A 19,717-nucleotide genomic window follows, 5' to 3' on the forward strand; every position below is an offset into this window, starting at 1 on the left:
AAGGGGAAAAAGAAAAGTCTGAGAGTGAAGATGAAAGTGAGGAGGGAAAGGATTTAGAAGACACAGTTGATTATTTTTTCGATTGGCCTTTGGCCCTTGGCTGTCCCTTGGATATTCCATGGCTGATCAAGCTTGGAAAATGTTGGAATTAGCCAGAGAAATTTTTCTTGGGTAATTTTTCAATTATTTGCAAGTAAGCTATAAATGTTTTACTAATTATGTTTGTTTTTTTTCAGGCAATCTCTAAAAGACCCTGCAGCAAAGCGAAAACTTGCAGATACTCTATTTAAATTGGCTCCCTTGAAATATTTATTGTTTCTTAAGAGCATTTGCCGAAACGTATTTTCATTAAGCAACGCTGATCACGCTGATTTAATAATGCCCCTGAGAATCTTCAATCAGATCCTCTCTGTACCTAATGCGGTGATGAAATGACAGCGACTCAACAGTAATTGTCGTCTGCTACAAAATCGGACACAACGATGCCACATGATTATAGTTACCCTGTTGGCCCTGTCTGTGCTAAAACCCCCATCTGGCGACGGCTAGGCAATTGGTATAACAAAACTGCCATCACTAACTGTGCCGATGCAAGCGGCTAAAATAAAATGGACGGCTTTCACTCTAGTACATATTCCTCGAAGTTTGGCGCCTGATGGTCAAATTGATTCTGCTACCTCCCGTAACTTCACTGTCTATGTACCGTAACTAACCTAACCTTTCGGCCTTCGCTACCTTACCTCTTCCCCAGATGGGAAAAAAAAGTTTTAAGTGACACCCTTTTCCCTATGAATAGAGCCCTCACAACAGTGTTGTGCAATTTGTTTAATTCAATCGTGCAACACTGTAGTGGGGGCTTTATTCATAAGGAAGAGGGTGTCACATAAAACTTTTTTTTTCTACACCCAAATTTGTAAGCAAAATTAAGTAAAAATTCAAACAAAGAAGATTTAGAATCTATTGTAACAGAAATTCAAAAAATCAGTCAGTGAATTTTTTTTTAAGTATAAATATCAGTGTTCTGTCGAATAAGGTTTTTCGTTATTCGAACGTAGCTCGAATAACGAATAACCTTCATTTATTCGACGAATAACGAATACGAATAAATCTAAGGTTTTTATTCGAATTTTCGAATAGAATAACGAATAACGAATACGAATAAAATTTAGAATAAAATTTCGAATAGCAAATAAAAAAAAGGTCGCGCCTATTGGAGTCCGTAATCCAGACCCCTCTAACGGCAACTCTATTGGATTCCGTAAAACTAACCAGTGCCCCAGTGGTTAAATACAACAGGCAAACATTTTAAAATAAATCTTATTTCATTATTAAATGCGCTATTATAACAGCTAACTGCCGAAATGATTAACTGTAATCTTATTTGACCTGATTAAAATTCAGTTTCTTTTTTTGTTTTCAATATGTGTTTTTGGTTTTGGTTTTTATTTTAGAGACAATTACAAGTAGCCAAGGTCTTTATCTCATTCGATGCTGTGGCAACCTCCTCCCAGAAGAACTCTTGGAGGAAAGAAACAATCTTGTCCAGAAAATATGGGAATTATTGTTGAATTTTGAAGTCCCACTGGACATTAATCACTTCAATTCTTTGCTAAGGATATATTTAGAAAATGAGCATTCATTCAATCCTCTGAGGTTTCTGTCAACTATGATTGAACGTGAAATTCAACCCGATCGAGTATATTCATAGGTCTGATTTATTTCCTCGTATTATCGTATAATAATGTGTAAAACATAGGTAACATATCAAAGACTTTTGATTGCTTACACTCAAAAAGGAGATCTGGAAGGAGCAAAAAAAATTCTTAATATCTTGAAGCACAAAGAATTGGTGATAGATTATCGAACTTACAACGCCATCGTGACGGGTCATTCTATGATGGGGTATGGATTACATCTTTTATTCAAACAGGGTGTCGTGATGCGATTATTTTTTAACATTTCAGAGATTGGGAAGGTGCCAAAAGCATAATCAGTTCCATGTCGGCGAAAGGCTTGACGCCCGACACGGAAACCTATAGAGAATTGTTAAAAGGTTACGCCAAATTTGGAATATGCTTTGCTATTTCTTCCTCCCTTGGTGGGTAACCTCATTAGTGTTATGTTTGTATTCATCTTCGTAATAATTTTTACAATAGAAAATTGGAAGAAGATGAATATATCATTCAGTGATGGAGATCTCCTTGCTGCTCTGTATAAAGCTGCTGTACACGGGCACTCTGAAGCGGTGGATATTCTGTTGAACCGAATGAGAAAGGATCGTGACTACAACCGATCATGTGTGAACATTATCTTGCAATTAGTGACACAACGCAAAGAGAACGAAGCTTTCAAAATCTTGCTGAGTATGAAACCAAAAAGAACAATCGATGGTAAAGTGCCAGGGTCCGGCCGATTTTTTATCCGGCACATAGTCAAAACGAATTGCTCATCAGATAAAATAGTGGAATTTTGTCGTAAGTTGGTTCAAACTGAGAAGAACAGTCGCGCATTTTTTATAGCACTTGAAGCAGCAAACATTTTTGAAAGGATCGAACTTGTCGATCCGCTCTTAAACGAGATCAGGGATGGCGGTAGCTTTGCAAACTCTTTAGGAGCTATTCTGGCAAGTCAACTAAAAAAAAATTATCTAGATTTAATTAATTTCTAAAATTGCAACTTTTTTGGTTTAATATTAGGCTTCGGGTATGCTGAGCGGAGGAGAAAAGAAACTAATAGATACACTTCGTAAAATGGCCGCCATCCGTCTATACCCCAACGTGCAAACGATCAACAAACATATTTTGCCTCACTTGGCAGGAGATAGTCAGACTTTGTTGCAAAAATTGCGTTCAGCCAGGTTGTCTTTCCCAGTCATTTCAGTTGCACTTTTGCAAAAGAGTTTGGCTTCCCTAGATTTTAATGAAGCCATTCGGATCACATCAACATTTTAGTAAGTTTTTACAAAGTGTTGTAGAAAAGCATGCTATAATCCTTTCCCGTTATAGCATCAGTATGAACTTGAGGTTGTACGAAGATATCGCCACTGCCTATGTTAAATCTCAAAATGCTACGGGACTTGCCAGACTGATGAATTCTCTACTGCCAGACGGGGAAGAAGATGAGACGAAAAACGAAGCGATGGAATTATCCAGCCAAATAATTGGGTCCGTTCTGAAAGAGATTTGCGATCAAACACCGTAAGATGTATTTTTGTTTGTTTTTTGAATCCCATCTCAACTATTTCTGTCTTTCAAGGTCCGGACAGCTGGAAGTAATTGAGCCTCTTTTAAAAGCTCTAAAAGATCAGGGATTGACTATCTCTCTGAGCGTGGCCCAATTTGTACGTGACAAGGCATCGGAAGGCAAGATGACTTCGGCTGCCGTTGATCTCTTGGCAGAGCTCACCTCGGGAAAGTTAATTCCTGTACCGTTGAATCCCACGCCAAGGCGCCTTCAGTTGGCGACCATTAGCCAGGTCGAGAAAAACATCGCCAAATTCCGAACATTCGCACGAGAGCGTAAATTAGATGAAGCATTAGCAGTCAGAAAGGTTTTTTTTTTTTTTTTTTCAACTTTTTTTCCTGAATCAATTCGTGATTCATCTTATGAATGTGCATTGATGACACAGGAGCTGGATGCCCATAATGTTCCTTTTTCGGACGGATTGAATCTCTTGCTAATCGATTTGTACGGCCATCATGGACGTTTGGACGAGGCCCTCGACGTATTTTCCCGAATGCATATGAATCCCGATTTGATCGTCCTGCCTTCTAAAATCATGATTCTTTCTGCCCGTCTATTGAAAGTAGGCCGCATAGACGATGCCATTCGTGTCCTGGAAAAATTGAAAATTGATCCACGGGTGACTGAAAATATAGAGTTGACGAGATTAGTCAATGCAAGTGCCATACGACTGATGGACGCCGCTGCTGAAAACGGGAATGTCGAAACTATACAGAAAATATTCGACTGTCTGGAACAATCGAAAGCCTTGAAAATGAGCAGAGCCTTATTAGGTTCACTGGTCAAAGTTCATGTCGTTCGGTACGTGTATAGCCTGAAACTGTTTACATTTCATTTCAGCGTCCAAACTAATTAAACTTTATGTTAGAGATGATTTGGACAGCGCTCTGGATGAGTTTGATCGTTGGACGAAAGAGCGACGCACCACGCCCTGGAACACGCAATTAGCCGCCAATTTGATTGAAAAAGACGACACGACAAGACTTGACCGACTTATGAGAATGAACACTGCAGTCCACGGGGAGAAGAATAGTCTCTTTGATCTCTCGCTGGCTTTTTTAAGCTGTCAACGAGTCAGAGATGCAAAAAACGTCCTCGAGGTATATATAAATGTGCCTATATTTATATTTAGATAGTCTATAAATAAGTTCCAGAAATAGTTGTAGTCTCTCAAGTACACCTACCACGAGAACAGTCTATTCTAATTTAATCTTTGAATTTTTCTCTTGGGGGCGACATTTCTTGTAGACTCCTGGACTGCGCATCGTCAACAGTCGGCTGGACAATGTCTGCGCCTTCTACGTGCGGAGGAAAAAAATTGACGAACTCGAGAATTTGGTGAAAATCACCAAGAACGTTTTCAACGTGGACCGCCACATGTTGTACAATCATTTATTAGCGGCATGCATCAAAGTCGACGATCCGAAAAGAGCTACCAACGTCTGGACTTTGATGCAAGAAGAAGGCGACCTAGTTCCTGATTCCGGCTTTTTACGCCGTTTGGGCGACTTTTTGACAACCAAAAAAATGTTGGTCCCGTTCTCCGTTCCCCCAAGCGACCAAATGAGTTCATGATGAGACTACACGAGTTACCTTGGACATGTAGCAAAATAAGTCGTTTGATATGAAATAAATAGTTGTTTCTACGTTCTTCTTCCCAACTCGCCTATAGAGAAAAGTTTATCGAAAAGGTATGTGTGATTTATCACAGGTTGATGAGTTTCCGGGTGGATGGATTACGCTGTACGAAATGAGAAAACTTGGCGTCAAAGCCTCATTTCCTTCGGCGGATCTCAATACCGCCGTAGTATATTATTTAGGTGCTGGGCAAACACAGATATACGTTGCTCGATCGATACAAATGGCTCGAACCTTGGAAGAACTGCCGTCGGGAGCAAGAAGGAAAACATTGGGTCATTTATTTCCCGATATCGTCGACAGCCAGCCCAGTCAGTCTGTTTAAGTCGGCGTATGGTTCGACGTGATTTGTTGGGGTCGAGGACCATTTATTCTGTCCGGCTGAAATGTTTGATATTGTTAACTCAATTCTTCCCCCCCCCCCCCGTTCGTTATAGTTTCCACGTGGATATAAAAGTTACAGCGTGTTTTCTTTCCAAACGGCATTTTGGTTGAATTGTTAGTACATGCTGTTTTGTTATGGCAACAGCAGCCAACAGAGCGAGCCCTGCACATGGATGGTCTGTATATCATATTGTTGTTCCGTTTCTTGAAGCTGCATGCTGAGCCGGAATAACGACAGACACAATCCGTCCCCGACATTATCACCAGCACACGCGGCCACCAACTGATTACAAACAATAAAAGAGACCAAAAAGGGGAAAAAAAGAGTTCGTAGTTTTTTTTTTTCTTTTTGCCTTGTAACTTTTTCTTTCTTTCCTTCTTTGCTCCATTCTCTTTTTCGCTTCAGTTCTTTTAACATGGACTGGGGGTAAAATGGTTTATATTTTACAAATAAACAACGTCAGCAACGACTAGGTTATACAAACAAGGTCTGCGACAAACGAATAACGATGTTGTTTCTTCATCGAATCTTTTCATTCTTTTCTTCTACCCAGAAATCTCTGAATGCTCGAGCTGCAATCATCGCAGGCGCCCCGTTTATTCCTGTGGGCAGCACCGAATGATATCCCTCTTCTTCTTTCGCTCTTACTCATTTTTTGAAACAAAAACATGTAAATAGTCAGCGGTGGATGGGTGTACGATGGATGATGGAAAGGGGAACGAGAAGAAGACAGAGAAGAGATAAAGGGAAAGGAATTTTCGGGGAGCTGGGATCCATTAGACGACAAATACAATTTCCAATTTTCCTTTTTTTTTTAATGAACAGCATATTATATTGGAAGAGAACAAATTGAGACGAAGAATATATACGGTGTAAGCTGCTGTTGTTCTCACTCGCGTTCAAATTTTATCTTTTACGTAATCAAGTAACAGTCATAATTAATCATAGCTACAATTGGTTTCAGTTCATTGTTTGTTTTGATAATTCAATTATTTGTAAATCAGTTTGACGAGACGACGACAACTGGTAACAGTGGTGGACTTTTCTCTTTTTTTAATTTTCTTGGTGGGAGGAGAAGAGGTTGTTGGCGGCGATGGACGAATTCATTTCTTCCTTTTTTTATTTTTCGAATCTATGGCAGGCGGATAGCTAGACGGAATTATATCGAATTCATCGTCGAACTGTTGGCTGCTGCTGCTGTGAGGGTGCCGATGATGATGCCGGGTATCGCCGTCGTTGTTGCATTTAGAATCGTCCCCAATTGGCTGGTCGACTGTTGAGACAATAAACCGGTGCTGCCGGTTGTGCTGTTCATGTCCCCGTTGCTGGAAATGGAAGTGATCGTCTGCAGTTCATTTTCCTTGCGCACTACAAAAAGGAGAAAAGAGAGAGAAAAAATAAAATAGAAAATAGGAAATTAATGATTCAGAGTCAGCAATTGCAAAATATTTACGCCGTCTATTCATATAACTAACAGTCAACATAGTCTCCTCCTTTGAATTTGGCAGTTGGCCCGGTGCTACATACATTTCCGCTGGGAAGGAAGGACGGAAGGACTACAAGCAGAAGTCGATGACCGATAGATGTATATACGCCACGACCAGACAGTCTCCGTACCAGGCAATTCCACATGGCAACTGTTTGTGTACAATAATCCCATGTACAACACTCCATTCCACACATCAGATGGAAGACGGTAGTCGCCAGCATGATAAGAGAGAAAGCATTCGCTACGGCAATGACCGTCGATATACGTGGGCTACATACGAAAGAAACTTGTGGACGATGCCAGCCGTAAATGACTGATGACGAACATTCAATAGAAATAATCGAATCAAAGCTTTGTCATTGATGAACGGCATTGTTGAATCTTACATTGTTTTATTGTCATAATATCGCTCGGGGGGCAGTAATTCTCGGCAGAGCAATTCCTAAACTAAACAGCAGAGGAACATGTGTATATAATTCAAGGTTCACCAGCATCTCGTCCGGTGCATTTCGCCTGTGTCGGTTCCACATCGAGACTCGACTGCATATATAGTGTGTCCTCGGTTGAGAACAAACAGCTGCTCTATTCTGGGATCGGGCCGCACCGTTTGAACACACATGTACGGTCCGGTTCGGTCCAGTGCGTCTGATCCGATCCAGCCGAGTCTATATCATTCCGCACGACTTGTGTCACGCGCGAAACCCACAGGATTGGAAAAGAATCTCAGCCGTGGACGATCCCAGAATGCCATTTTTCATTGGATGATGGATATACACAGTGTACTGGCTTTCCTAATTGAGTGCCTAGCAATGGAAATGCGGAGGAATTTCCGATTCCAGGAATCTCCTTAGTTACTGGACGCCATTCATCATGACCCGGTCACGGGTCCGCGTGAAGGACGACCGAAATTGTGTAGGTCGTCGTCGTCACTTGGCTTCGCTGCAAAGATATTTCATACGCAAAATGCCAGCATTGACGTCGCTGAGAAATGCTAAAAATATGGCCCTGATTCTATACGTGACGCAAGTTTATCATCTCTGAATGAAGCGTGAGAAAAAGAAAGCCGAAAAATCAGCACGAAAGAAAGATGAACGGGATCGAATCATTGTCAGCCGTTGAAAGAGTTTGGCCGGCGTCGTGTGCTGGGCACGTGTGCCGCATATGTCTTCCATCAGTCTCCGTAAATATGCCGATGGGTTTAGACGCGAGTGGGATGTGTCTGCTATGAGAAGGTGAAACCGAATCCGCCAGCAGCTGACAGCACGCACGCAAGTTGCCGACGCTCCGGGGGCGGCGGCGGCGTCGATTTTTATTTTCTTCTTCGGGTAATGATGCGATTCGGATTCCCGCTGATTGAAATACATCATCGAGCGGGACTGGCAGAGTCGCCGCACTACAATTATTAGATCCGGTCGATTGAAAGTCATCACGTCTTCGTTATAAAGAAATAACTGGAAATCATTATTTTATTTTTTTTCCAGCTTGGATCGATATTCTTGATCAAGAAAAGAAGCCGTGGTACACATATAACATTCAATTCAATTCGATCGAACATCATATCCGTCGTCGTGCAGGTCGGGAAAATCCAGGAAAAAAGAACGAGACGACACATCCGCGTCCATCTTCCGATTTTCCAATCACGGACGAGAAAAAAAGGCTCACGCTACGTTATAGCCTGGCCATTTCTTTGGCCGCCGTCGAGTGTGGCCGCATTTCTGCAATCTCGGCGGGAAAAAAGGTCGAGTTTCGCAGCAGGACTAGCAGCCTCTCTATTCGATTTCCGTCAAGTGCAATCAATGACTCAACGTCAAATCTTGTTCGCGGAAACCCTCAAAAAGGGACGGCAAAAGAAAAGAAAATTGAAGTTGGTAGTCGGCCAAACAAATAAAAGATGACGGTCACTGGGTGCTCCGTGGTGCCCTCTCATCCATCCCAGTACAGCACCAATAGATGAGCAGAGTAATACTTTCTAACAGAATAATACGCTCGGATTTCTACGGAAGTCGTAATAATATACGAGCAAAAAGTCTAAAAAAGGAATTCTATACATATCTCTCGTCCTGGAAACTTGTTCGTCTATTCTTGTACACACACACACACACACACAGAGAGAGAGAGAGTTGATATTGGATTTGTCACCAATTGGGCAAGTTTAGGGGAATCAAACAAGTTCTGATCAAAGCGACGACAAAAAGACGGGACGCCCAGTTATTTGATTATGTAGCCGGGGATCAAAAAGGGGCAATCAATATTGCGCTCAACTTTCCAAACTCCGCGACATCCTCAAGGCGCTTTCGTCCACTTAAAGTCCTCCGCCAACTAAATTTAACCAACACGGACATGAATGATGACAACTCTTCCGCTACGTGTGGGGGGGAGAGCCGATGGATTTGTAATCATGTAAAGTGGGGCGAAAAAAGAAACTTTAGGCGAGTTATGGGCGCGCAGCCCGAAATAACGGCAACAACATTATTACTTCAGCGAATAGAGAGCTGCTGCACGCTGTGCGGTCGACAGTTATATTTGTTTGAATATAGTACGTACTACACACACTGTGTATAGTGTAGTGTATAGGTAGGTACCTTAAAAATACAAGTGGCGGTAGTGGTGCAGTGTATAGCAGCAGCAGCAGGCAGAGTGTGCTGGTAATATAGTGCAGGGCTATATGATGAATATAGGACGCGGGCAACTTTGGCGGGCGTTTTATTTTTAGTCTACACGGCGGAGACGGGAACGGAGTAAAAAGTATTTTCGACGTTTGCGCTCTAGTGGAAAGAGAGAGCCGGTCAAGACTTTGCAGAACAAATAAACAATTTATTGTTTCGTTTCTCTTCAAGAGCATCGCAGGACTCAGGAGCTGAGAGGAGTAGGAGTACTTGTGTTCAGACTGCATTTGCCCGCAGAGCTCTCTGCCTCTTGGCGCTTTAGACTTTATTCCCCCAACGACTTTTGTGTATAATACAAGAGGATGACGTCATCATCACAGATGAGCACAGTCTGCTGCGCTCCTCACCCTCTTTTCAAGGACTGACAAGTTTTCACCGTTCGAGATGCCAAGTACTAGTTGGTAGTACACGATGATGGCCCGTCTAACGCGTCACGACATTAGATAAAAGGCTTGGAACTTTGAAATGTTCAATTAACGTTATTCAACTTGTCGGCAATTGCGCGGCTGATGATAAATGCAGCAACTTATTATTAGTCGAAACTACTACTACTGCCAGGCGGGTTATCTGACTAAATTCCCTAAATAGTGGCATATAGTATCAAGGTAAATGGGGACAAACGGTTTTGTTCCCGAGTGCCAGTTTCTTTGATCTCTCATCAGCAGACAACATTAAATGGCAAAGAGGAGGCCGCCGCCGGCTCGGCCACATCATTCTCATCACTCTCTGCTGGAGCTTGGCAGAAATTTTTATTACACCGCTGAATTCTGTTGCAAATATGATAACTAGTTTTTAAAACCTATTGAAACGTTAATTAATACGGAAATTTCTATTGATGAAAAAGCACAATACGACCTTGTCGTCCTCCAGTCAGAAAATGAGTAGCTTAAATCTCAAAACAGAAAAGATTGCATAAACGTTGCTAAATCAACAAGTTTGTACGAGTGTAAATTTCAAATATGCGTCCTCCGCTTATGATAAAATTTGTTCTTACGTAGTAGAAATAACAGCATTTGCTTGGCTTCGCTCAATGTTTAAAAGGAATCCATATCAAGTGATTGAAAATAACTCTTACCTGCTGCCCATTAAATATTACGTGAGTTTTTTCCCGACGGGCGAGGCTTCCCGGAGCGCATCGACACGTCCCAATCATTACGAACCACTGGTATCATGAACGCCATCTGCGCAATTTGAGAATCTAAACTTCTCGAAAAAAAAATATTCCATAGTTTACTTTAGAGAATTTCTACTTTCAAATTTTAGAAAATCAGCTCTATACGAAAAGAGTACAATCTTTTCCCGTAGGTTGTCGGAGCGCGACTGTGAGCAAACAGGAACCTGCTTCCAGTATTGATCGTTTTCTTTCCGTAACGATGATGTGTTGAAATCGCCGCGGTTCCCATGGACGACATCTATCTGTCACTTCTTCACATGTGCAACAAATTAATTGCATGGTGGTGTATAGCTTCAGTATACAAACACCTAGCATAAAGGTTTTTCCGACAACTTATTGCTTGCTGTAAATGCGTTTGGATAGGCTATGATACATCTAATTCGCTGAAAGTAAATGTAAGCAAGAAAGTATATAATTGGTACAAAATTCATTTAAAACATCAGGAAATAATACAAAGATTATGGATTGTTTTGTGCTGATGTTGGTCTAACTGAGGAAGCCAAGGCTCTGTTTTTCAGGTTCTCCAAATCTTGAAGTCTTGTACGAGTATGCTCAATTCTATGACGAGCTGTTTTGTACATTTTCACTGAACCATAAGATGTCCCCTCATGAGGTGACCCTACAAAATACACAGAAACAATTGTATTCTACTTTAATTATTGCTGAAAAGGAAGAACATACCTGTTGAAACTTGGGTCAAGTAATTTATGTGTTTTGACAATTCCCCTTCAACATGATTGAGGGTTTTCAGAAACAGTGATGTGTGACTTTCCACCTGTTTCATACTGGCTTTGTCTTTACTCAGTTCCGTAAGAGCTTGTCCTTCATTTTCAAGATGAATTATTGAGAGTTTTCAAATTTAATACAGCATTTCTATACCAGCACTCTGAATGCAACTTGCGATTTCTTTTTCCACATTATCGAGGGCTTGAAGACGCTCGATAGGCATAGACGAATTGGCCATCTTTAACGAACATTTTGAAATTTAGTAACATAATAACTTACTATAAAATACAACCAATATTAAATCTAACCTTTTATGTAATTTGAACCTTGTGTAAAAGAATGCAAGTATAAATTTTACTTGAAAATTGAAATATTTTTCAAAGAGGGGCAGCAAGCAGCCGAATTTCAAGCTTGGGAAACCCTCTAGCGGCAATCTGAAAATTTTGTTCACCAATAACAACAGCCACAACAAACAGGAAATTCATTTTGAGAAACATAATTTTCAGGGTTTCCGTTTTTTATTTTATTATTTTGATTCTTTCGACGCCGATAAAATACATTTAACTAAATTTGAGCTGGAGTAGGTACATTAAAACTTTGGCTTTAGCGTTCTGTAAATTATTGAGTACGAGGGAAAAAACGTTAACGATCAAGCATATCTGGGTATAATAATTTGAGGGGTGTACAATAAAGTATTCAAACGTGCAATTGCTGTTTACCAACAGCGGTTAACCTAGTAATAAAAAATTGTTTATCTTCCGCTTCGAGGATCAGTTGTGACGTGAGTGATTCTACCACAGCACGATTCGCCACAGCTTTAGAGCGATAATAATAGAGAGCGACCAGTAAAATCAAAATAGCGGGTACGAAGAATCCAGCGGATCCAAAAAAGAAAAGAAAATTTTTCAACGTGTCTGACAACGTTTCCACCTAAATAGGACCAAAATAAAACCATTAAACTCAATTCACCAATGAAACCCGATGAAACTAATTTGTTGGAATTACCTCACTGGATATGGCCGACCAAACTGTATCAAAACCTCGAAATGGTCCACAATAAGAGACTGAAGGTCGCAATGAAGTGACGTGATGAAACGCACGAAATGAAAGATACCAACAGTACATTCATAAAAAGAGAAGTGGAGCTCGATGCACCATAAACGTGGGAAGGTGGACATGAATAAACAAGTAGACTGAAATATTTGACGTAGAAAACAATGACACACTTAACAGTGGTAATTATTGGCAAGACGGGGCAGTAAAACATCCCCAGCCAGCAGATTGACTGACTGTAAACCATATCAAGGGTGCTTCCGACTAGATTAAACTCAGGGTTAGCTACACAAGTCAAGCGACTAGTGGGTAGCACCGAATGCCGAAATATCAACGACAAGGGAAGCTCAATCAACAGCGTTATGAAGAGTGACGAAAACATCGAAGATGCAAAGCCTGTAAAGTTGTTGGCCGACATACGTCTCCCTAGATAAAATAGAAAGATGATATGTATGACCGTTTTATTGTAATCAACAGCAAAATTACCAGCACGGTGCGTGTTTTAGTCCATCGGAGTCGCAAGAAGAATTCAAGCCAGATTTTTGTAAACTGCTGTACAAGGTCAGAACAAGTACCAAAAGAGAGGCCAGTCGTAGCAGTACGGTCCGAGCTAGGGTAATCTTAATTTCTAAAGTGGCAATCGTTCGAATCGTAGAAAAGCTCTGAAAAGCATCGGCACCGGGAAATTCAGCGCAGTAATAACGATTGACGGGAGGAATCCTATCATCAAAATCCGGAAATCTTCGACGTTCTTAAAAGAACCAATGCCTTGATTAATTTCATTTCGTTCTTACGGTGTGTATGTGCATGGTGCCAGTTTCGGCCAGTTTTATCGGAAAAATCGAATCGGCCGAAAATTCAGTGTGTTACCTTAGTGTGTAGTGTGTGTGTGATCGGTGGCGGTGGTGGAAGTAGGAAAGAAACAGAATCAAAGATGGCCACCGGGGGGACATCTTCGTCGTTGACGTCTGCCAAGAAGGAAAAATTCCACCACACGAAACTGGACGAGAGCAAGGAATCGCTCAGTTTGTTGTCAATCCTCCAGGCGTTGGATGATCCGATGACTGAAGATCAAGCCTGGGCCATTCTGTACCAGTCGGCCAAGACGGGCCTCGAGTGTTTCACGAGTGCCAATCCTCGTGAAATGCAGGTGATGAAGTGCTACGTCGTCAAATTACCGTCTCACCTTTGGATTCATCGCGACGGTACCAGTCGGCCAAGACAGGCCTCTTTTCATCCATCTGAAAATAATTCAAAAATAAAAAAGGTGTGCGTCCACCCGCATCCACACGCTCCCGCGGTCTCCAGTCTTCTCTCTCTCTCTCTCATTTGCATATCTTGTGTGTGTGTGGAATGTCGGACTGGTCGGTGGGGATCAAAGAACAAGGGAGAAGAAAAAACAGAAGACCAAAAGACAGATGAAGGATGGAAAAAGAAAATAAAAGAGAAAGAGAAGATAAGTCAACTCACCTGTGATTGACACTCGGCTACCGTCCGCCTTTCAGCTATAAAAGGGAACAACAGAAAACAAAAAAATGAATAAATCAATTCGAAAAAAAAAAACCATTTCTTTTTCTTTTTTAAATAATAATATGGACGGTGTGTGGTAGGAGGAGAAGAGCAGACGACAGTTGACACTCACCTTCGATGGAATCGGCGGCCACCTGGAACGAGTGCGGGTGAACGTGACCGTCGCGATGAATCCAAAGGTGAGACGGTTATTTGACGACGAAGCACTTCATCACCTGCATTTCACGAGGATTGGCACTGGTGAACACTGGAGGCCCGTCTTGGCCGACTGGTAGAGAATGGCCCTGGCTTGTTCTTCAGTCACCGGAACATCCAACGCCCGGAGGATTGACAACAAACTGAGCAATTCCTTGCTCTCGTCCAGTTTCGTGTGGTGGAATTTTTCCTTCTTGGCAGACGTCAACGACGAAGATGTCCACCCGGTAGCCATATTTGATTCTGTTTCTTTCCTACCACCACCACGCCACCGATCACACACACACTACGGTAACACATTGAATTTTCGGCCGATTCGATTTTTCCGATAAAACCGGCCCCATGCACATACACACCACCAATCTCACACACATAGACACACACGAAATCAATCAGAGTTAACGACCTCGTCCAGCTGGCCTCCTCAAACTGAAAGAAGAAGATGTGATGTCATGTCAAACGTGCGGCTGCTGTAAATGACTACTATACAGTACAGAAAGAGAAAAAAAAAACCACCAATACGAATTAAAGTAAAAAACTAAACTGCAATTAAAGTTTAATAATTACCCATAGTAGCGAGCTGAAGTACTCTGATCTAGATGATACAGCGGATGACCAACTGAAGTACTGCTGGTGATGTCGTGTGGAGGAGACACACTCGACTGATTTAATTTGTCTCTTTCTCCCTTTTTATATGTCTCCAATAAAGCACATAATCCGTCTGAAGCGGGAAAAAACGGCCTTGGGCATGCTTTAGGCTATTCACGTGCGACGTATGAGGTAAGAGTCTAGATTTTCTAACCCTACCTCTAGGGCGTGACGTAATTGGCTGTGGGCGTCTCCTTGATTTGTTCTCGTGTACCTTTTGAAAAAAATTTTCATCTGGCATTGTGGCTTGAGGTGGAGAACTTTATGAAATTAAATCTTATGACATAATAACTGGTCTTTTTCGCTTGTCGAATAATCTGGTCAAATTGTTTTATTGTATATGCGATAAGATTTTGTAAGATGGTTACAGGTTTAAGACGATGAACGCGTTATTTTTTAATTAGATTGGATTATACAAAAAGCGGAAAAATGTGTATGCTTGTTAGATTGCTGAAGTATATGTGTATTTGTGTGATAAGCAAGAAAAATCTAATTATTAAAGGTACATATTATTGGGCAGAGATTGACAGATCAATTACCGCTGAAATATGGAATAGACTTCTAGATTCTATTTCTATCTAAATGTTTTCAAATCATTAAAAAACAAATTTCCGTTTGACACTATCTCAGACTAGACTATTTGAATCTTTTGTTTAAAAGGGTGTGTCCTTGCGACAGTTGGAATTGATTTGGCTTGGAAGATCGCACGTTGGAAAATAATAGCTGTCGGTGTCCAGTGTAACAGTCCGGTGTAATCCGCTAGGGCATTTCATACGAATCGGAACACCATTGGAGCATTGATGGTAATATCTGAGATATCAAAAATTTCGCTTTATTGTTATGAAAACAAATAATTGTATGTAAAGTTTATTTTCTCTATACATATACCCACAGTAAAATGCGTCAGACAGGAATACTGTATTGTAACTATATTCTGGACATGTTCCGACGGGAGTTGGCAATGGCGCCTCCCCGGGATTGCCCAATATTTCTGCTGTCAAGTTGCGGAAGAGCGGAGCAGCTGACAACCATAAGTGCAACCAAGAGGTAACTCCAAGCAAAATCCATTCTCATTTCCAAAATTGGTTTTATTATTCTTCAAATGTCTATTTCAAATTTTAAAAAGAAGGTTTACATGTATTGAGACTGAAATTTGAATAATAAAAGAAAACAAAACTTACCTTTTCCAACAATCGCAAGAAAGTAACTGCTAGAATACTGTCTTCGCGACTAGTGTTTTATATAAAATGCTTATCAATTCAATTTGTTGCAATGGGTTTATAGCTTCCGTTGCTAAGCTAATGCAAATCTTATGTTGAATTAAGATAATGACGTCACAAAAACAGTAAATTTCTTTATTAACCGCACCAAAAAAGAGCGCATAAATAAAAAAATTTGACTGCATCGTCATTTTGCTGCGCCATTTGGCTCGGTCATATCATATCGCTATCTTACGTGCCCTACTAATACTTCGGCGCTATATTACGTTATTCTGGTACATGACTACATCTCAACGTATAGGCTGCTCCGAGAGTTGGTACATCAAAGCTTTTCACTCTTAACTTAATCTATCACAATATCGTTTGGGGCGCTTTAGGAAAAAATGAGGGATATGATCCTGAACAAACAATTCCAAAACAGAATAAGTAAACATAATGTTTGATTTCTTTTATATTGTGCTTTTAAACTCTACCGATAATATCTGAAGATGCAGTTAACATTGAACACCAATAAAAACTAACACAATACATGACATTTGAGTGAACAATGCAATGAGCTGAATCATTAAATACATTGATTTAAGAGCGAAACGAATAAATTCTCGAGCGAACGAAATAAATTCTCTTTACATAAAATATTAACAACATCTAGTATGCTGGCGCAGAATAATATTTGGGAACCTCAGTGTAGTATTCAGTTTTCTTGGTTGTGTAGTAGCCTACTCAGGTGCCTTTGTGGTGTAGTAAGAAGCCGTGGTGTAGTACTCGGGAGCCTTGACGCCATGGTTGCACCTAATCCATTGAGTCTCCACGTTAGTACGCGAAATACGTCCAGGTGCTTGTTGCGTGTCAGAAACGAGCGGATTTGCTCAACGTCCCAGTCCAAATGACCTAGCTCCAGTCGACTAAGATTCGGTAAGATTGACACCAAATGTTTCAGTTGGGGCGTCATTAGAGGGGTGCGGAAAATTTGAAGGTTTTTCAGTTGACTCTTTCCAGACGCCCGGCGTAGTTCACAGACGTGTTCAAATAGTTCGAAACGCTCGAAACTACATTCGTAGAAAACGAGCGATTCTAGGGCTGGGCAAAAGATGAGCAATTTTTCGAACCGGGTCCATTCCATATCTTGTGCTTCAACCAATTGTAGACACCTGATGGTCATCCCGTTTCGTCGTAGAAAGTCTTCAAAATGAATGTCTAGCGATCCACCACGAAAGTTGACACTCAACAGCGTCAATTTAGGCAAGAAGCCCAAGGTTTGAACGCTGTAAGTGAATGCACTGTTGAGCGAAAGCCATTCAACTCCGGGGCACATTTGCGACAGCAATTAGAGATGTCCGGGAGTGAGGAGATCAGTTGCTCCGAAGGCGACTGTTTTCAATGCAAACTTGGGAGAGACGGCTGCGTTAACGGAGCAGTACCACAATGTATCGGCTATGCTGTCGTAGAGTAAAATGCTCAGAGAAGGCAAACCATGAAGCAGCAGAGCCGCACCCGGTGGACTGACTTCAGTCTTCAACATGATGACGGTATGAAGGCGTCGACAACAAAGTAACCAAGCAATTCCTGTAGAAACATAACAAAATATTGGCTTAAAATGGATTGGAAACATCAAATTTGTCATAAAATACGAACCAGTGTTGGTGACACCAGTGTCATTCAATACAATGCTCTCCAAATTGGGGCAGTTTTGACCCACATCTGCAATGACGGAATCATTACACTGTTTGGGCAAGGCCAACACTTTCAACCTTCTTAGATACTTGAGGATATGACAGAGAATCCCTTGAGTTATGACAGATTGGTCTGCTCTTTCCATGTACAATTCAGTGAGATTTGTGCAAAGGGGTAGTGTCAAAATGGCAGCAATTGTCACCTACAAAAAAAAAAAATTAAAAGTGATTTACATTTTTGACTATTTTTGGTGGTTAAAACATTTACCTGTTCAAGGCAAAGGGGCATCACAAGTATCTTTAGGTTTCTTAGAATAAATGAACCGACGTAGACCAATAACTGTCGTCCAACCCTACTTTGTTCATATACCACATCTATGGTATTCAACATCTGAACAACAAAATCATCCACAAGATTGCTGGGTATTTTGTTGGTGATGCAATCTCTGGCTGCTTTCATGATTTCATCTGAGCTGGCACGATGAATCTTCTCTGGGGATTCATGTAGTCTGTGTAGTGTGCAAACTGCCCAAAAAGCAGTAGCTTGAAGACTCAGCTGCTTAAGGCTTAATACATTAAGTCCGTAATGAGGTTGAACTAAACATCCTTTCAAAACACGATGCATGAAATCTGATTCAAGTTGCATTTTCAAACAAGGCAATCTGCTTAGATATAAAATGACTGCTCAACACATTCTCCCAACACAACTTATGCTGTATACTCTTACAACACAAACGAAGGCATGCCAAATTAAGTCAAATCACATCAACAACAAAGAACAAAACGTATATGTTTATGTCATGGCCTACTTTAGTTCACGGCCCATCATCGTACGCTTCTGTGTGGGACAAATTTTGGGTTCCCTGCCCCTTTCCTGTTGCCATAGTACCTAGCCAGAGGGTCGTAAGGTTTCGTTTTTTGTTCCACATTTCCGCAGATTCTTTCCACCCTTTGGATGCCTGTGTGTCCGACTTGCATTGCACGATGGTCAGAATCGGGTGCGGTACGCAAGTCCATGTCGTCATTGGTAACTTGCGACTTAAGCACCAAAAATAAAAAAATACGTCAAAAGACCCAAGTAAAGTGTCCCATATTATTTATAACGCACACGTCATGTGTCCCAAATGTAACAAATTCCACTGTTATTTTTTTTTGCCATTTGTCCCAAAAGATTTATGTCCTGGCGTAATAAAATCCCGTAAAATCCAAAAGACACAAGGCCCAGTGTTTAAAAGAACCCATGCAATTATGTCCCATAATGGTAAATGGCATTAATGTCCATTCGTCATTTGTCCCAAGCTATTTATTCTGAAATTTGGCATCCCTGCAGCTTAGCGGCAGAATTTAAATTTGTTTTCTTCAAATAGCTAGTACTGTGCGTGCCCGCCACCCCCGCCCTCCCCCCCCCCCCTTCTTGCTTCGTTTATCGCTTAAATTACCGTGATACTTTTACTTTTTTAGTATAGATACAAGCAACCTGAGCCCCGGTCAAATCCGGGGAACTTTTGTCTAGCGTAAAGTCGGACTGTTTTGCTATTCGCTTTTCTGTAGCACGATCTGCCCGTAATATATTTTATCGTGGGAAATCTGCCCAGTACCTTACTTGAAGATTTCGTCATCACGGCGATGCTATAGACATCTGGTGGTGATGCTGGTTGTTGCGTCATCAAAGATTGCGTTATCACGGCGACGACATCTGGTGGTGATTGGCATGTTTGGGCATGTTCCATTTTGGGGGAGGAGCCTGTGTTGACACATTATGCGTGACATGAATAAGCCCCTCCCCAAAAAGCTTGTTTTTTTATTATAGATAGATCAATCAAACATATCGGAACATTCAATAAATATCTGTGAATCATAAGGTGTGAGACTTAGTCGCCACCCCGCGTCGCACTTTTTTAAAGCTCAAGGCTTAAGTTACAGCAAAATTTATTATTAGCAATATGGAATTAGAAGATATTTAACTTTAACATATATCGCTGTCGATTTGGATGCGGCCATCCGCCTACTCCGGCTTCTCACTCCGCTGTCGGCCTCCATCCGTTCGTCACCGTCGCCATCGGACTCGTCACCGTCC

At 41.3% G+C, this 19,717-nt stretch overlaps 3 protein-coding genes and 3 long non-coding RNA genes across 7 annotated transcripts; 1 reads left to right on the forward strand and 5 right to left on the reverse strand.

Moving 5' to 3' along the window:
* Positions 1 to 1,443: 1,443 nt before the first annotated feature.
* LOC124328933 (leucine-rich PPR motif-containing protein, mitochondrial-like) lies at positions 1,444 to 4,893 on the forward strand. Of its 2 annotated transcripts, none has more exons than XM_046787776.1 (10): positions 1,444 to 1,708; positions 1,797 to 1,902; positions 1,965 to 2,098; positions 2,157 to 2,623; positions 2,697 to 2,950; positions 3,006 to 3,197; positions 3,256 to 3,550; positions 3,629 to 4,044; positions 4,112 to 4,343; positions 4,492 to 4,893. In XM_046787776.1, exons 2-10 carry the CDS (start codon positions 1,895 to 1,897, stop codon positions 4,816 to 4,818), a joined length of 2,325 nt encoding a protein of 774 aa, XP_046643732.1. In that variant the 5' UTR covers positions 1,444 to 1,708; positions 1,797 to 1,894; the 3' UTR covers positions 4,819 to 4,893. The 2 variants fall into 2 exon arrangements, with proteins under 2 accessions (XP_046643732.1, XP_046643731.1); XM_046787775.1 differs by having other exon boundaries at positions 1,444 to 1,696; positions 1,757 to 1,902.
* Positions 4,894 to 5,687: 794 nt separating this feature from the next.
* Positions 5,688 to 9,319, reverse strand: LOC124328969. The gene is made up of 2 exons (XR_006916564.1): positions 6,720 to 9,319; positions 5,688 to 6,634 (listed from the first exon to the last, which is right to left on the reverse strand). It is a non-coding gene; the product is annotated as an uncharacterized LOC124328969 (long non-coding RNA).
* Positions 9,320 to 11,007: 1,688 nt separating this feature from the next.
* LOC124328960 (mediator of RNA polymerase II transcription subunit 11-like) lies at positions 11,008 to 11,776 on the reverse strand. Its single transcript, XM_046787811.1, has 4 exons — positions 11,630 to 11,776; positions 11,475 to 11,559; positions 11,277 to 11,417; positions 11,008 to 11,214 (listed from the first exon to the last, which is right to left on the reverse strand). The coding sequence occupies exons 2-4, from the start codon at positions 11,557 to 11,559 to the stop codon at positions 11,054 to 11,056; spliced, it is 387 nt and encodes a 128-aa protein (XP_046643767.1). The 5' UTR covers positions 11,630 to 11,776; the 3' UTR covers positions 11,008 to 11,053.
* Positions 11,777 to 11,820: 44 nt separating this feature from the next.
* LOC124328963 lies at positions 11,821 to 14,774 on the reverse strand. Its single transcript, XR_006916558.1, has 7 exons — positions 14,667 to 14,774; positions 14,017 to 14,579; positions 13,845 to 13,879; positions 13,245 to 13,615; positions 12,861 to 13,125; positions 12,327 to 12,800; positions 11,821 to 12,251 (listed from the first exon to the last, which is right to left on the reverse strand). It is a non-coding gene; the product is annotated as an uncharacterized LOC124328963 (long non-coding RNA).
* Positions 14,775 to 15,186: 412 nt separating this feature from the next.
* LOC124328966 lies at positions 15,187 to 16,004 on the reverse strand. The gene is made up of 3 exons (XR_006916560.1): positions 15,929 to 16,004; positions 15,640 to 15,853; positions 15,187 to 15,557 (listed from the first exon to the last, which is right to left on the reverse strand). It is a non-coding gene; the product is annotated as an uncharacterized LOC124328966 (long non-coding RNA).
* A 486-nt stretch (positions 16,005 to 16,490) lies between these two features.
* On the reverse strand, positions 16,491 to 18,539 carry LOC124328952. The gene is made up of 3 exons (XM_046787798.1): positions 17,909 to 18,539; positions 17,603 to 17,843; positions 16,491 to 17,533 (listed from the first exon to the last, which is right to left on the reverse strand). Exons 1-3 carry the CDS (start codon positions 18,284 to 18,286, stop codon positions 17,295 to 17,297), a joined length of 858 nt encoding a protein of 285 aa, XP_046643754.1. The 5' UTR covers positions 18,287 to 18,539; the 3' UTR covers positions 16,491 to 17,294.
* Between the last annotated feature and the right edge of the window lie 1,178 nt (positions 18,540 to 19,717).

Source organism: Daphnia pulicaria, chromosome 3 (assembly GCF_021234035.1).
Source record: "Daphnia pulicaria isolate SC F1-1A chromosome 3, SC_F0-13Bv2, whole genome shotgun sequence".
Taxonomy (NCBI): domain Eukaryota; kingdom Metazoa; phylum Arthropoda; class Branchiopoda; order Diplostraca; family Daphniidae; genus Daphnia; species Daphnia pulicaria.